At 52.8% G+C, this 15,105-nt stretch overlaps 7 protein-coding genes across 7 annotated transcripts; 3 read left to right on the plus strand and 4 right to left on the minus strand.

The window, feature by feature from the left end:
* Positions 1 to 1,532: 1,532 nt before the first annotated feature.
* Positions 1,533 to 2,827, minus strand: FAL1 (RNA helicase; the record flags this gene model as incomplete). Its single annotated transcript, XM_049398813.1, has 3 exons — positions 1,533 to 1,591; positions 1,639 to 2,493; positions 2,542 to 2,827. 3 exons carry the CDS (start codon positions 2,825 to 2,827, stop codon positions 1,533 to 1,535), a joined length of 1,200 nt encoding a protein of 399 aa, XP_049255493.1.
* A 268-nt stretch (positions 2,828 to 3,095) lies between these two features.
* Positions 3,096 to 4,646, plus strand: J4E88_005174 (uncharacterized protein; the record flags this gene model as incomplete). Its single annotated transcript, XM_049398814.1, has 2 exons — positions 3,096 to 3,185; positions 3,237 to 4,646. The coding sequence occupies 2 exons, from the start codon at positions 3,096 to 3,098 to the stop codon at positions 4,644 to 4,646; spliced, it is 1,500 nt and encodes a 499-aa protein (XP_049255494.1).
* A 2,644-nt stretch (positions 4,647 to 7,290) lies between these two features.
* Positions 7,291 to 9,351, minus strand: J4E88_005175 (uncharacterized protein; the record flags this gene model as incomplete). Its single annotated transcript, XM_049398815.1, has 2 exons — positions 7,291 to 9,165; positions 9,265 to 9,351. The coding sequence occupies 2 exons, from the start codon at positions 9,349 to 9,351 to the stop codon at positions 7,291 to 7,293; spliced, it is 1,962 nt and encodes a 653-aa protein (XP_049255495.1).
* A 743-nt stretch (positions 9,352 to 10,094) lies between these two features.
* Positions 10,095 to 11,135, plus strand: J4E88_005176 (uncharacterized protein; the record flags this gene model as incomplete). The annotated part of the gene is made up of 1 exon (XM_049398816.1): positions 10,095 to 11,135. The coding sequence occupies one exon, from the start codon at positions 10,095 to 10,097 to the stop codon at positions 11,133 to 11,135; it is 1,041 nt and encodes a 346-aa protein (XP_049255496.1).
* A 55-nt stretch (positions 11,136 to 11,190) lies between these two features.
* J4E88_005177 (uncharacterized protein) lies at positions 11,191 to 13,079 on the minus strand (the record flags this gene model as incomplete). Its single annotated transcript, XM_049398817.1, has 5 exons — positions 11,191 to 11,223; positions 11,276 to 11,770; positions 11,818 to 12,751; positions 12,801 to 12,864; positions 12,914 to 13,079. The coding sequence occupies 5 exons, from the start codon at positions 13,077 to 13,079 to the stop codon at positions 11,191 to 11,193; spliced, it is 1,692 nt and encodes a 563-aa protein (XP_049255497.1).
* A 202-nt stretch (positions 13,080 to 13,281) lies between these two features.
* Positions 13,282 to 14,250, plus strand: PRE6 (Proteasome subunit alpha type-4; the record flags this gene model as incomplete). Its single annotated transcript, XM_049398818.1, has 4 exons — positions 13,282 to 13,312; positions 13,361 to 13,420; positions 13,472 to 13,859; positions 13,908 to 14,250. The coding sequence occupies 4 exons, from the start codon at positions 13,282 to 13,284 to the stop codon at positions 14,248 to 14,250; spliced, it is 822 nt and encodes a 273-aa protein (XP_049255498.1).
* A 246-nt stretch (positions 14,251 to 14,496) lies between these two features.
* Positions 14,497 to 15,085, minus strand: J4E88_005179 (uncharacterized protein; the record flags this gene model as incomplete). The annotated part of the gene is made up of 5 exons (XM_049398819.1): positions 14,497 to 14,578; positions 14,628 to 14,729; positions 14,780 to 14,915; positions 14,965 to 15,008; positions 15,081 to 15,085. 5 exons carry the CDS (start codon positions 15,083 to 15,085, stop codon positions 14,497 to 14,499), a joined length of 369 nt encoding a protein of 122 aa, XP_049255499.1.
* Positions 15,086 to 15,105: the final 20 nt, after the last annotated feature.

Here is a 15,105-nt window from a genome sequence, read left to right on the forward strand (position 1 = left end):
TCAAGTGTGTTTGTGTGTTCGTGTGTGGTTTGATATTTTGGTTGCCATCCACTCCATCCACTGGTACGACGATGTGACGCAATGTAGCCCCTCACAATTTCCCCAACACTCAACCATCCCATACGAAAAGGTACCCCTCAAATGAGAAAGATCGTAGGCATCGGAGACTCTTCAAAATGCGGCAATGTTTGGTTCCGGCTTCGGAGAAGCGGAGAGGGTGATGAGGCAGGGTCCAACCCCAGTGAAGCACCTGAAGCTGGTACTCTCCGTTCCATGGCACTGTGATGCGACTGAGGGGAAGCCGATGACGGAGATGAGATAGACATGACAAATGGACATCAGTGCTATACGTGTGGATGGTAGGTCGTGATGCTCTATCGAGCATGATCGCGTACTCGCATGGTACACATTAAAGTATTGTCTCCGACCTGATATACCAACTCAAAAATGATCGATGATAGTTTTCGCCGGTCTCAATTTTCTCCGCTACATTGCCCTCTCAACAATTCTGCATGGGTAATTTGGAAGAATCATGTTCGCGCAATCGGACCCTGAGCCACACTTCACCTTCGAATTCGCCCCCAGGGTCTCTACCACTCTGCATATTTCGCTCCGATGCGTTCGGTGGCAGATGATATTGCTTACGTTATCGGTAAACATACGCGGCATAATGTCACTGTGCCAACAAGCTGACCGCTTCCCCACTGTACTTTGAGCAAAAGCATTGAGACACTGCAGCTGGAAAGGCTAGCCCGCGTGGTATCGTATCAACGGTGGGGAATCAACACATTGCATAGAGGGGGACGGCGCTGCCACCTTATTCGAATTCATTGTTACCTTAGGGGGTGTATCGTCGCACTAGCCAGGTGGTTGAGTCTGCCACAAGAGAAAGAGAAGACGTATTGATGATCATAATATGCACGAGGATGTGCGGAGAACGCTATAGCGTAAACAAACCACTCGACCCATGGGGTGTCCCAAAAACAGAGTGAGGCCATCTCCAATTACTTCCGTTAGGATAGCAAGATCTTATGTTGAGATTGCGGGCCCAGCTGCCAAGGGCGTTGAACTCACCAGATTTCCTTCTTCGTAGAATTGCGGATATGTCGTGACGCGGCAGAAGAAGATTTGTTGGATTCTAAGGAATATGTAATCGGAACCGTGTGTCATGAATATGTTGGAAACTGCCAATCATTGTATCACGATAGCGATGGTCGGAACCAGATCTGATCTTGGAGGTACCGCCACCAAAATTTATCGGCTGGTCATCGGTCTTATACATTGTGAGTACGTTATGGGTATGGATTACAATTTCGATCTGGTCAGAGTCGCAAAGTTAGCCAGGTGACAGAGGCCTTGCGACAGAGGTAGGCTTACTGTTCGGCTAAAGAGCCCCTTCCTCCACTTCCAATTCGCCGCCGAAGCGGGCGTGTCCCTTGAGTGAGAGTCTGTGGCCTCAGTACGGTGAGTGTGAATACCCGTTGTGCCCCGTGTTGAATCGCATGCTATGCGTCTACATTTCGCTCGAAGTTCTACGCGAGGAGGTCGGCAACGTTCATGGGCATTTCGTCGATCTGGGTAGAGTAGTACACTATGAGGATTAGCGGATGTCTGAAGAAAAAGCTGGATGGTGCTTACACTCAATGTCACGGAGGATGCGGACGTCATCTTGAGTGACAAAGTTGATGGCTACACCCTTGCGTCCGAATCGTCCACTTCGACCAATCCTGTGGATGTAGTTCTCACGGTTCGATGGCAGATCGTAGTTGATGACGAGCGACACTTGTTGCACGTCAATGCCACGCGCCCACACATCGGTCGAGATGAGCACGCGAGAGTTGGCCTGACGGAAGTCGGCCATAATGCTGTCTCGCTCCTTCTGCGGCATCTCTCCGTGCATAGAGGATACAGTGAAGTTGGCGTCGCGCATCTTGTCCGTCAACCAGTCAACCTTGCGGCGCGTGTTGCAGAAGATAACTGCTTGTGTGATGGTAAGTGTGTCGTAGAGATCGCACAGGGTGTCGAATTTCCACTCCTCCTTCTCGATAGCGATGAAGTATTGCTTGAGGCCCTCTAGCGTCAATTCGTCGCGCTTAACCAGAATGCGCACGGGGTCCGTCATGAATTTAGTCGTCATCTCGAGCACATCGTATGGGAGGGTGGCCGAAACGACAACAACTTGGGTGGCAGGTGGGAGGTAGCGGTAGACATCGTAGATTTGCTCGCGGAAACCTCGGTTGAGGAGCTCGTCGGCTTCATCGAGAACGAGCATCTTGATGTTGCGTGTGCGGAGATTGCGGCGGCGAATCATGTCGGCTACACGTCCTGGGGTTCCAGAGACAACGTGCTGACCATAGTCGAGCTTGCGGATATCCTCACCGACGTTTGTTCCTCCGACGCAAGGATGGCACTGCACGTTCATGTAATCGCCGAGACCCATGATAACCTGCTGGATCTGGGTCGCAAGTTCGCGAGTGGGTGAGAGTACGAGTGCTATGTCTGATCAGCAAAGTCCTATCTCTCCAATCAGATGTGACGTACCCTGTGTCTCGCGCACAGCCGTGTCGATGACCTGGAGGATGGAGATTGAGAAAGTCGCGGTCTTTCCTGTTCCGGACTGCGCCTGAGCGATGGTGTCGCGACCCTTGCAGATTTGGACGATGGCACGCGACTGCACAGCTGAGGGCGACTCGTATCCGTAGGCGTAGATACCGCGTAGCAAGTTCTCCTTCAGGTGCATGGCCTCGAAGGTAGGCGCGACCGTGACCTCCTTCGAGGTGGAGAACTCGATCTTGTCGTCCGCATTTCGGTCGATTCCGTCCGCCATCTTGAATGTGAAGCCGGGGTTGGTATGGGTGATTGGTAGTTTTCGAGTCGTTCGCGATGTGCTACAAAGTTTGGAGCAGTTGCGCCTCAGCTTTGCGGAGGGCCGGAGCCTCGGCGCGCTAGCCCCGTTGACTAGCGCGTTCTGCGATTTATGTCGCCGCGACAGGCTCCACCACCAGCTCGACATCGTCACCGCCGCAAAGGTCTGCACATCCACTACCGAACCGCTGCTATACCAAGACTCATAGTTACTCTAGGCGACCGCAAGCATGCTTTTGGAAGATCAGCGCCAACTCCACGAGGACCTCGAGCGCCTCGAGGACGCCGCTGCCGAGCGACTCCTAGAAGACCCCCCGCATGTAGGCATTACCCTCGCGTCTGTCGCGAACTGCATGCTAACATCTCATCAGATTCGCGATCGCCTCGCACGTGACCACGACATTGCGCGATTCCTGGAGCAGATCGAGAGCCAGTCGAGCCGCCTACTGAAGATCTACCAGGATGAGGACAGCAAGAAGGAGGACGAGGTGCGCGGTCTCACCCATGGCGACCCCATGGAGTCCTTCATGAAGGAGATCGCATCCATCAAGGACTTCCACAGCCGATACCCGAACGAGCCTGTCGAGAACCTGGAGAAGGCCTACAAGAAACGCTCGCCCGAAGACCACACGGCATCGATCGCAGCCATCGACTCTATGTTCACCGGCGAGGAGGGTTTTGGTCGCTTCTTTGACCTGACGACTCTGCACGAGCAGTACCTCAACCTTCCCGTTCAGCAAAACGCGCGCCGTCTGACCTATCTGGAGTACCTCGACAAGTTCGATATCTTCACCCCTCCGCAATGCAACATCCGGCGCGATCAGAAGAAATCAGAGGCCTACTTTCATTACCTGAAAGCTCTACAAGATTACCTCGAGAGCTTCATGCGACGGACAAAGCCGCTAGAGAACCTGGATAAGCTCTTCACTAGCTTCGACAAGGAGTTCGAGGAGGCATGGGAGAAAGACGCAGTTCCAGGCTGGGAGAAGAAGTCCACGGCGTCTGCACCAGTAAACGGTGAAGCGCAGGGAGAGGGCATCTGGTGCTCAGCCTGCAAGAAAGGCTTCTCGAAAGAGACTGTTTACGAAGCACATTTGTCCGGCAAGAAACACAAGAAGGCGCTACAAGAGAGCCAGAACGGCGCGCAGGACGCTGAAAAGCAATCGAACGGTGCCTCTTCAGACTTGCAACGCTTCAAGGAGCGCGCAGTCGCCGAGCGCGAGTTCAGGATACGGAAGCTCGCTGCAGCCATGCAGACGGAGCGCGGCGACACCAAGGTCAACGTCGAGCGGAAGCAGGGTATGACCGAGCGCGAGCGCCAACAAGAGCTAGAGCAGCTATACGCAGAGCAGCCCGAGAACGGCGGAGAAAAGGAGGACAACGAGTCGGACAGCGAAGACAAGATCTACAATCCGCTCAAGCTGCCACTCGCCTGGGACGGCAAGCCCATCCCCTTCTGGCTGTACAAGCTCCACGGCCTGGGCGTCGAATTCCCCTGCGAGATTTGCGGAAACTTCGTATACATGGGCAGGCGCGCATTCGACAAGCACTTCAACGAGCCTCGCCACATCCACGGTCTCAAGTGTCTCGGCATCACCAACACTACCCTCTTCCGAGAGATTACAAGCATACAGGAGGCCGAGGAGCTGTGGCGCAAGATCCAGAAAGACCAGAAGAAACAGAAGCTGCTCGCGGAGAATGTGGTCGAGATGGAGGACAACGAAGGCAACGTCATGCCGGAGAAGGTCTACCGCGACTTGGCTGCCGCGGGCATGTTGTGAGCGGGCATGTTGCCTTGGCATTCACGCCGCTTTTGCCCTGGCCTTTCTCAAATGAGAGGAGGGTTTTGGGTTACTACCTCGCCAAACGAATACTTCGATTCCGGCATCTCTGAACAAACAATACACGCCCGTCAATGGCGAATTTGGGGAAACTCGGGACCTAGTCCAGTAAGTTAAAGAGCGTTGCTTTTGTTCTATCGGTGCCACTACACCATTTTCTCGTTCTTCATCCGAGCATTGTTTTTGTTTTTGGTGTCTGCTTTTCACCTCAAGAAGAGCTAATAAGCCAGAAAACTATGCATGGCTGGCGTTATGGAGTTGCGTCCACAGAAATGCCTCTTCGTAAGGACGAGAGTGTATATGAGAGACATGTAAAATAAGAGATATTCAGAAACATGGTTCTGTTGGTGACTATGTAGTCTGAATAAAAAACCACGTCGATACTGCATCACCCCGCTCATTCTTGGTGCTTGTACCATCCCATGCGAGCTCGTTTTGGTTGCAATGAACATGAGCTCCCCGTGGCTGGCAGGATGATTGTTTGATGGACCTCATGCCCAAGTAGGATTTGGTTCTTCTGCTCCTCGTGTCTATACACCGCGTCACCTGCTGTAAGGTGTGCTATCGAAACCCATCCGCGATCCCACGACGCGTCTAGTGGCTCTTGCGGCTGATGCAATGATACTTGAATCGGGTCGGCCCAATCGACTGTCTGTCCATATTCATGTCGTTCCCAACTTTTCTTCTGTCATGCCGTCGTGTCTTTCGAAGTCCAAATCTTCTCAGACGGACTCGACGTGCGTGTGCGGTCGACAACACTCAGCTATGAACACGCTTTCATCGTTGCTGACCAAAGATGCGACAGAAAGTGTGTGCAGGACATCTTGGATAGAGGGGCGATCGCTGCTACCGTGTGCCAACATTGGCATCAATAGTTGCGGAAATTCGATAGTGATAATTACACGATAACGTGCGCCTGTGGGAGATTGCCCTTTCCAATAGATTTTGTTCAACGGCTCCATCCAATCTTGTATGCAATCTAGATTTGCCTGGAACGACCACCCTCTCTGCAACCAAGGGCGTGAAGTCTCTTTCGAAAATGGGATAAAACAATAGCCCATCTCGAGAAAGATGCACCCCAAAGAAAAGATGTCCTCCGAACGTCCGCAGGGCTCTCTATTCGCTCGTTCCGGCGCTTGGTACTTAGTAGTGATCATCTCACCACCGCTGGTGGTACTACTGTCATGCTCCGACATATCTGCAGACCAACCGAAGTCAGCTAGCCACAGTCCTTGAGGTGACACGAGTATCTGGGAGGGCTTGAGATCCTTGTGTCGAATATTCTTTTCGTGGAGATAGGCAATTGCATTGGCTATGCATCCCAAGCTACGCCTAATACGACGCCCGCACGAGAACAGAATTCGCTCAACCTCGTGTCGTAATGGGAGATCTGGTCTCAACTGATCTGGCGGTATGAGGATAAGAAGAGGCTCGATCGCTGCACGAATAGTCTCCACTTGCTGAGGTAACTGAGGCGATTTGGAAAACTCGAGCTGATCCCAGTAGTATTGTCTCAAGACGCCAAAGTCATGAAGTAGCGCTGCGAGATCCGTCCGAGCGACCGGCCAGATCAACATGCCAATCTCAAATCCACCTCTTTGTTTGTGTACATAGGATCCTATTAGATCCACAACATGCTGGTGGCGAGCCTTTGACATTCTACCGAGGATTTTGATTTCGTTGAGCTGCTGAGAAGAAATCCGGCGTGTGTAGGTGCGTTTCAAGGCCAGAGGCACGCCATCAATGTGTGTCTCATGAACGACTCCGACACCGCCCCCACCCAGTCTCTGGCCTATAGTGAACGGCAGTGGGTCCTCACGTGCCAGTTCCAACTGAGATTCGCCGTTGAAGTTGCGGTTCCAAGCTGCGATGGCTGACTGTGGAGTCGAATCTTCCTTCACAACGATAAAGTCATCATCTGCGGTTGATCGATCATCATCGACTGGGTAAATGCTTCGAGATTCGGCGTGTAGGCTTGCATCTTCTTTGTTGTCGTGATCTTCGGAGTCGTCGCTATCTTGTTCTGCTGCTTCCGCTTCTTCTTTTTCTTGTTCTTTATCATCGCTTTTCTCATATTCTTTATCGCTTGTGTCAAGCGGTTCCTTCAAACCTTCCGCCTCCGCTGGCCCCAGTCCGGGCCATTGACGATACGGATCGTCCACTGTACGATATCGCCTGCGAGCGAATGGGGCCAAAAGAGTCCCGGCCCATGGTGAGGAGTTCGTCGGGTTGCCGTGAGCCATTTCTCGAGGTCGTGAAAAAGCGACGACGATGGAAATTGCACAGGCAATGTATGACAAGAGGAAGCATGGCGTAGATGGACACGTCGTGATGTGCGTCTGCAGAGCGGGGCAGGGGTGCTTCCTTCCTGGTTCAGACTGAGTCCAATAGAAGGGAAGTGGCGTTCCAGCCTTGGGGGCAAGTACCAACGCAAGAAAATTGACCGGCGCGCACATAACAAGTACACGGACTGTGGTGTCTTCACATGATGTGATCAACATTAGAGGCGAACATAGCACTTTGCAACGCGCGCATACGATACCCAAACTGCGTGAAGCTCCCATACGTACATCTACAATACAACCTACTGTTTCAAGAACTCCCACAGCCCCTCGCCATTGACAAAATCACCCCAGATAACATTAACAAGCCAGTAATCTTGCCTCAGATTTCCAAGCAGCGTGCTACTCGCACTCCTCGGCGGGTAAATCCTCTGCCACTCCCTGAAGATGCTAAACGCCTCGTCAAGCCAACTCCTGAAACTGACAGCCTCAATGATAGTAGGCGTGACAATCTCTTTACCTGCAAACGTACCCCAAGTAACAGGATTTACACCATCCTCTTGGCTAGCTTCAAACTCTCCGGCGGCGTTACCAGCGAAGTAAGTGACTTGCTCATGGGCGTCGAGCTTGGGTTTGAGAATGGCGAATTCGGAGGCGGGAATGAAGAACTCGACGAACGGCTTTTGGAAGACGTAGCCGTTCTTGGGGCCCCAGCCGAAGACAGAATCGGTAGACTTGACGCCGTTGACAGCAGGTTGCGAGGCGACTGTCCACCAACCCTTTGCGTTGAGGGCGAGCAGTTGCTTGCTGATAGTTAGGGTCTCAGGAGACAGACTTTGTTCGCTCCATGGTATGGCCTCAAGATCTCCTTCGATGTGGCGGCGGAAGAGTTTCGAGATGTCGTCTTTCTCGACGGGATGGCCCCAGAGCTTGAGAGCTTGCGGTGTTGAGACGTGGAGCGTTGGACCGTAGCCATCGATCTCACCAAAGGCAGGCGAACGTGCATCACCCCAACGACCGTTAGGGAAATCATCCCAAGTGGCTTCGCGACCCAATGAGCCTTCACCCTCTGAGATTGCCAGTGTGTTCGCCCGGGTGTTGATTGGACCCCTTGGTACACCAGCTTCCTCCTCCGTAGCTTCGTACGAGTGATTGCTTGACTTGGCCGCAGACGGGTGTGATATTATTACTCTGTTGTGCGGGCCGGAGTTGACAGCAGATGATCGCCGCCTGCGCGGCATTATGCCGTTCGGTGGTGGCTCAAGGTTGATGGCGGGCGTGGTCTCGACAATGACATCGTCGTCGTCTTCGATAGTCGATGGTATGAGGTGGGTGTCTTCCACGATGTGTGACACGGCTTTCTCTAGATTCAGCGTGTAGAAATGGAAACCTCTCCTGCAAGTATCCGGCCGCGCCTTGATGTGTTCCACCATTTCGTCCATAATCTTGACGCCAACTTGCTTCACCATTCCATCGTCGCTCTTTACCGCATCCAGTCGCTTCAGCATATCGGACGGTAGCTTCGCATGCGATAGTTTCGTCGTCCTGAGCAAGATCTTGTAGGATTGTATTGGCATCAGCCCCGGTATGATCGGTATCGTCTTGAACACTCCACTCTCGTGCTCCCTCAGCATCTTCTCGAACTTGTCGTACGCCTCAACATCGTAGAAGAGCTGGGTCATGATGAAATCTGCGCCAGCCTTGGTCTTCTCAATCAGGTATGGCAGGTCGTGCAGCGGATCTTGATCCTTGGGATGACTCTGATCCGAGTGGCCCTCTGGATACGCAGCGACACCAATGCAGAAATAGTCGCCGTACTCCTTCCGGATGTATTTGACCAGGTCAATCGCCCACGTAAAGTCTTTGTTTGAGTCTTGTTCTGGCGGCGTTCCCTCATCCCTGTACTCGTCGCTCCGTGGCGCGTCACCCCTCAGCGCCAGGATATTCCGTATGCCCAGCACCTTTGCCTGTTCGAGCGCGTCGTCGATGAGTTGGCGGTTCATATTCGTGCACGTAAGATGTAGACATGTTGTGAGACCTAATTGGCGCTGGCATATCTCCGCGAGTTCGAGCGACTTGGTGGCTGTTGATCCGCCGGCACCCCAGGTGACGGTAACGAAGAGTGGTCGGAGAGCCTGCGACATGCGCTCTAAACGTGTCTGTAGGTTCGCAAATCCCTAGAGAGCCATTAGCGACCAGTTCTTCTTTCGCGATGTTCTTTCCGCATCCATACTGCGACCCTCCACATTCGTCGCGTGCGAGCGGGGCAAACTCACCATGGCTGTCTTGGGCGGGAAGAACTCGAGCGAGAAGTAGTTGGCGCCATCGGGCAGCGCATTGATCTTATCCGTAATCCGCTCCATCGTGAAGGCGCGACTGAGGGTGTCGGGAAAGGTGGTGTGGCGGACGACGTTGTGTCATGGCTGCAAGTGATGGAATCAAAAAGTTGACCCGCCGCTCATCTGGAAGGCGCGGGTGGGGCACGCGATCGACGGTCAGGATCATTATCCTTTATCGGCGCATGCGTGCCACACTGAGCATTCAGAAGCACCGACATGACTATCCGACAAGGAATTCATTGTCAGTGAAAGTTACATGGTGTTGAACGTAAGATTGGTTAGGGTGACTGTTACACGGTCGGACAGGTTATCTAGCTTTCGTATGGAAAGTGTCCTCCAAACGCCGCATCTTGCCATTTCCTATACTTGAGTCTAATTGCTGAATCATCTTGCGCGCGCGATATGATCGCATATGACAGAAGCGCAGGGTCAGTCTACAAAACTCCAACGAGATGCATGAGTATCCCGAGGACCACTCGCTCTCGCTCTGTAAGTGCAACGACCGGAGCGGGGTGCCGGATGTCAATGGATCACTTGATGCAGGTGTCGCGCATTGCATTGCATAAGTAATCATAGCATTCGTTACTTCTGACAAGAGCGAAAAATCCAGTAGGAACACAAATCGACTCGCTGTAAATATATCTGATCTGATCTTTCCATCACTTCCATCTCAGAAAGGTACTACCATAATGATCCCATCCATCCCCAGCCTAATCATCATCTTAGCACACACAACCACAGCGCTCTTACAACCACCCCCAGCCAACATGACACACCCCCTGCCCCAAAGAATAGACGTCCACTCGCACTTCCTCCCACCCTTCTACCGCACCGCCCTCGCCGAAAACGGGCACTCCCATCCCGATGGCATGCCCGCGATCCCTTCCTGGTCTCCACCCCAACACCTTGAGATGATGGAAACAGCCAACGTCTCCAAATCCATCCTCTCCATCTCCAGCCCGGGAACAAACATCAACCTGCGCAATCCGGGATTAGCAATCGATCTAACACGGCAATGCAACGCCTATGCCTCATCTCTGAAGCAGCAACATCCCGAGAAATTTGGTGTTTGGGCTGCCCTACCGTTGCCAGATGTTGACGCGAGTTTGAGGGAGATAGGAAAGTGTATGGAGGAAGGAGTCGAGGGCTTTGGCCTACTGACGAATTACCATGGAGTTTATTTGGGAGATGGAGCGATGGACGCGGTGTTTGACAAGTTGAACGAGATTGGTGCGACGGTTTTCATTCATCCGACTAAACCTTGCGTTAGGAGTTCTGGTGAACCGGCTCAGACGACAGACGCCCTTCCATTTGGCGAGCAGTACCCTGTGCCTATATTTGAGTTCTTTTTCGATACTGCCAGGGCGGTTATCAATCTCTTTAGCACGGGGACGGTGGATCGGTGTCCGAACATCAAGTTCATCATTCCGCATTCTGGCGGTGCGTTACCGCCGCTTATGACGCGGTTTATTCAGTTCTCCAGCGTGGTGCCGGGCGGGAGGGTGTTGAATGCTTCGACGGTGCGGAAGCAGCTCGATAAGCAGTTCTACTTTGATCTCGCGGGGTTTGTGTTTGATGGAGAGAGTGGGGGGCAGGGGCAGTTGAAGGCGTTTGTTGAGGGGTTCGAGATCTCGTATGAGAGGTTGTTGTATGGGAGTGATTTTCCTTTTACGCAGACGCAGTTTGTAAAGGCGTTTGCAGAGAGGATGAAGGATGGGTTGGAGAATTTGTTTGGAGAGAAGGAGAGAGATGCGATCTATCAGGGTAATGCGGTTAAGCTGCTGCAAAAAGGGAAGAGCAAGATGTGAAAAAGTGGTAAAGATGTGTATATGAATAGTCTACTGGATGTGCTGCAGTGTCTGTCTATATGTACTTGTACGGGTTCATGATGCCGTTCTGTCAAAGTCAGCACATGATGAAAACGGATCGAGCTCGAGCAGCCACTTACGGGGTCGTATAGATCCTTGATTTGCTTCATCAGCTTGATCATGGTTTCACTCTTACTGTATCCAATATATGGCTTCTTCGTCACTCCCAAGCCATGCTCGGCACTGATGCTGCCATTACGCTTTTGTACCCACTCGTAAACAAATGGCTCGAGCTTCTTCTCTACAGCCTTGTCAAACTTCCTGACTGGGATGTTGAGGTGCAAGTTGGCATCGCCCATGTGACCGTATCCAACGACGTCAACTACGGGGTGCGAGGAGTCGTTGCCAAGCAGGCCAGCCTCTGTCAAGCGATCGCGGGTCTCGTTGACCAGATCATAGAGCTCAGCGATGGGTATCGACAAGTCGTACTTGTAGACACCTCCATCGTGACCAAGGCACTCGGTGATGCCTTCGCGCCATGACCAGAGCTCCTGAATCTGAGTTTGGTTTTCGGCGAGAACACCATCGGAGACGACTTCAGTTTCCATCACATGTTCAAGGAATGCTTGCAATTTCTAGACAAGTTAGTAGCCGGTCTCGTTCGTGCCATGAGTTTGCTTACCTCGCCGTCATGTTCGGCGTTAGAGCCGCTGGTCTCAATCAGGCAGTAAAATGGATGCTCGCCCTCTAGGGGCATCTTTTTACCGGTGACCCTGTTGACCAGCTTTTGTGTGCGACCGTCCATCAGCTCAAAGGCTGATAGAATCTCAGATAAGTGCCCTTTCGCCTCGATGTACGCCTTCTGGACCTGCTCGTAACTTTCCAATCCGAAGTACGCGACGTTGACGGCGGGTGACCTTCTCGGGCAGATAATTGAGACCTTGGTGATGATGCCGATAGTGCCTTCTCCGCCGATGAACAGTTGCTTCAGGTCGTAACCAGTGTTGTTTTTCCGGAGCGTGGAAAGGTCATCTACAATGGTACCATCCGGTAGGACTGCCTCAATGCCTAGGACGTTTCCGTGGAAGCTACCGTACCGCAAGAGACGGAGACCACCGGCATTTGTCGCGACATTGCCACCAATGTAGGCAGAGCCCTTAGCGCCGAGATCCAATGGGAAGATATGATTCTTTTCGGCGAGGAAGTTGTCGGCGTTCTCTAAGATCACACCAGCATCAGCGACGAGGATACCGGATACTTCATCAAAGGACCTGATTTCGTTCATCCTCTGCATGTTGATCACAATCTCGTCAAACACAGGCACAGAGCCACCGACAAGTCCAGTGTTACCGCCCTGAGGTACTACGGCGAGCATGTTGTCATTGCAGTATTTGAGGATCTTGCTGACTTCTTCCGTAGAACTGGGCTTCAAGACTAGTTTGGTGTGGCCACGGAACTTGCGCATCCAGTCGCTGTTGAAGGCTTCAATATCATCGGATGCATCTTTCGACACGCCATCTATGATGGCCGAATCGGAACCTAGAAGCTCTCGAAAATATTTTACATGCTCCTCGCTGACTTTGGCGAATTTGGAGTCTCTTTGAAGATGCGGGTATCTACGTAGCGTTAGCAAACCCCTCCAAAAATCCAAACCTCAACACATACGACTCGGAAGTGAACTTGATGGATTTTGACGACGCGGTCGGGCCTTTCACTCCGCCATTTTCGTCTGGTTGGTGAGGCTCCGAAGTCGCTGACGTACTACCCGTCCATCGTACTTGACTTGTTGGTCGCAAATATTGATAGCGTGATGCGGCGCGAGAAGAGAGTGCAGTTCGTCGCAGTGACGAGACCAAGCGCGCTGAAGATGCCATCCCAATTGACCGGAGAAGAAATGCGACGGGCGGCGGAAATAATCAAGTCGCCTTCACGAATATCTACCATGATGACCTAATTCGACAGGGTAAGCACGGGCCAGACGCCTTGGCGTAGTTTAGGCGGGAGCAGCGACGCGGACAGCTCTGGAGCTCCGCGAGCAACTTGACGACAGCCGTACCTCTTTGCCCAGCCGCTTTTTCTTAGCTATCGTCGCCGTATACAAGCAAACAACGAGGAGCCTACAGATTACCATACATCCACTTTCACAATGGCGTCCGGCTACGATCGAGCTCTCTCCGGTACAAACAACCAACACATGGAGATGCGGGCCTAGCTAACTCCGCCAGTCTTCAGTCCTGACGGTCACGTCTTTCAGGTCGAATATGCGCTCGAAGCAGTCAAGCGAGGTGCGTAGTACACGAAGAAGAAAGCGAAAGTCAGATGCTCATTCGCCCCAGGAACATGCGCCGTTGGTGTCAAGGGCTCGGACATAGTAGTACTCGGCTGCGAGAAGCGATCCGCAATGAAGCTGCAAGATACCCGCATTACACCCTCCAAGATCTGCCTCGTCGACACCCACGTTGCCCTCGCCTTCGCTGGACTGAACGCCGACGCCCGTATCCTTGTCGACAAGGCCCGCCTCGAAGCACAATCACATCGCCTCACAGTCGAAGACCCGGTATCGATAGAGTACATCACTAAGTACGTTGCAGGCGTGCAGCAGAGGTACACTCAGAGTGGTGGTGTCCGACCATTCGGCATCAGCACACTGATAGTCGGCTTCGACCCTAATGACAAGACCCCGCGCTTGTACCAGACCGAGCCTTCTGGTATCTACTCAGCATGGTAGGTTGCATACACAAAGTTACACTTCTCTGTGCTAATATTACCCAGGAAAGCAAATGCGATTGGCCGATCGAGCAAGACAGTCCGCGAGTTCCTCGAACGTAACCACAAGGAAGGGATGGACCGGGAAGAGACAATCAAGTTGACGGTCAAGTCACTATTGGAGGTGGTGCAGACTGGCGCGAAGAACATCGAGATTGCCATCATGGCACCCGGAAAGCCCATCGAGATGTTGCCCGTTGAGGATATTGAGAAGTACGTGGAGAACATCAACACAGAGAAGCAGGAAGAGGCGGCGAACAGGAGGCCTGGACGGCAGCCCGGTACAGGCCAGGCCGCTATTCTCACCCGCCAGACCCCAGCTGAGGGCTCAGGATCTGGTGGCGCATAGAGGCATGGTTAACGACTGATGGCGAAAAGGCATGAACAGCAGTGGCGTCGGGTGATAGACTTTATGATTCTGTATAACGCAGATACGACCAGCTAGTGCTCATAAATGGCAATCTAGCACACCATGAAGTGTCTTTCCACGTCCAACCCCTCGCTCGTCGCGTGATGTTCTTGGGTGAGGGCCCCCGCCCTACGGGTTTGTAGCTTGTGCTACGCATAGTACTGTATGTCGCGGTATCCCACTGGTTCAGCCCAACTTGTCCGGTGCTTCCTTGACATCGAATATGGTGCGCATCTCTTCGGCTCGTACACGTTCGTCCTTGAGCATCCTGCAGAATTGTTAGCAATATTCCGTCACTGACCAGGGAGGCGACCTACCTGGCGTCCTTTCGCACATCCTCGCCCTCGACTTGCAGCGAGGCCTTGGGAGTTTTGGCCTCTAGAACGAAATGGTTGTCGCAGTGCGGGCAGTACTCGTCGCTACCACTCATCAGCCAGCGCCACATGAAAAATACACATTCCATTCTTACGCGTCTTCGAATTCGCGCGCATCCTTGCGGAAGGCCTTTTTGCACTTTTTGCAGATGAAGACCATGTCAAACGTCTGCTGTAGCGGGTGGTCGCTCTGCTCCTGGTGGCACTCGGCGCAATCGAACCATTTCTTGCCTATCCCTTCTCAGCATTCATCGCATACATCTCGGCACGGGCGACGTACAGCAAGGCGAGCGGATGGAGACCTGGGCGTTGAGGATGTGTCTGCTACATGGGCATCAGCCAGCCGCGGAGGTCATGGCGGGGGAGTCTCGGAGGCGACAAGAAAAGCGTGCTTACCACATGGTTGGTGTCGGTGAAGGGG

The sequence above is a fragment of the Alternaria novae-zelandiae genome (genome assembly GCF_023758075.1).
Source record: "Alternaria novae-zelandiae strain BMP 2774 chromosome Unknown scaffold_9, whole genome shotgun sequence".
Classification (NCBI taxonomy): domain Eukaryota; kingdom Fungi; phylum Ascomycota; class Dothideomycetes; order Pleosporales; family Pleosporaceae; genus Alternaria; species Alternaria novae-zelandiae.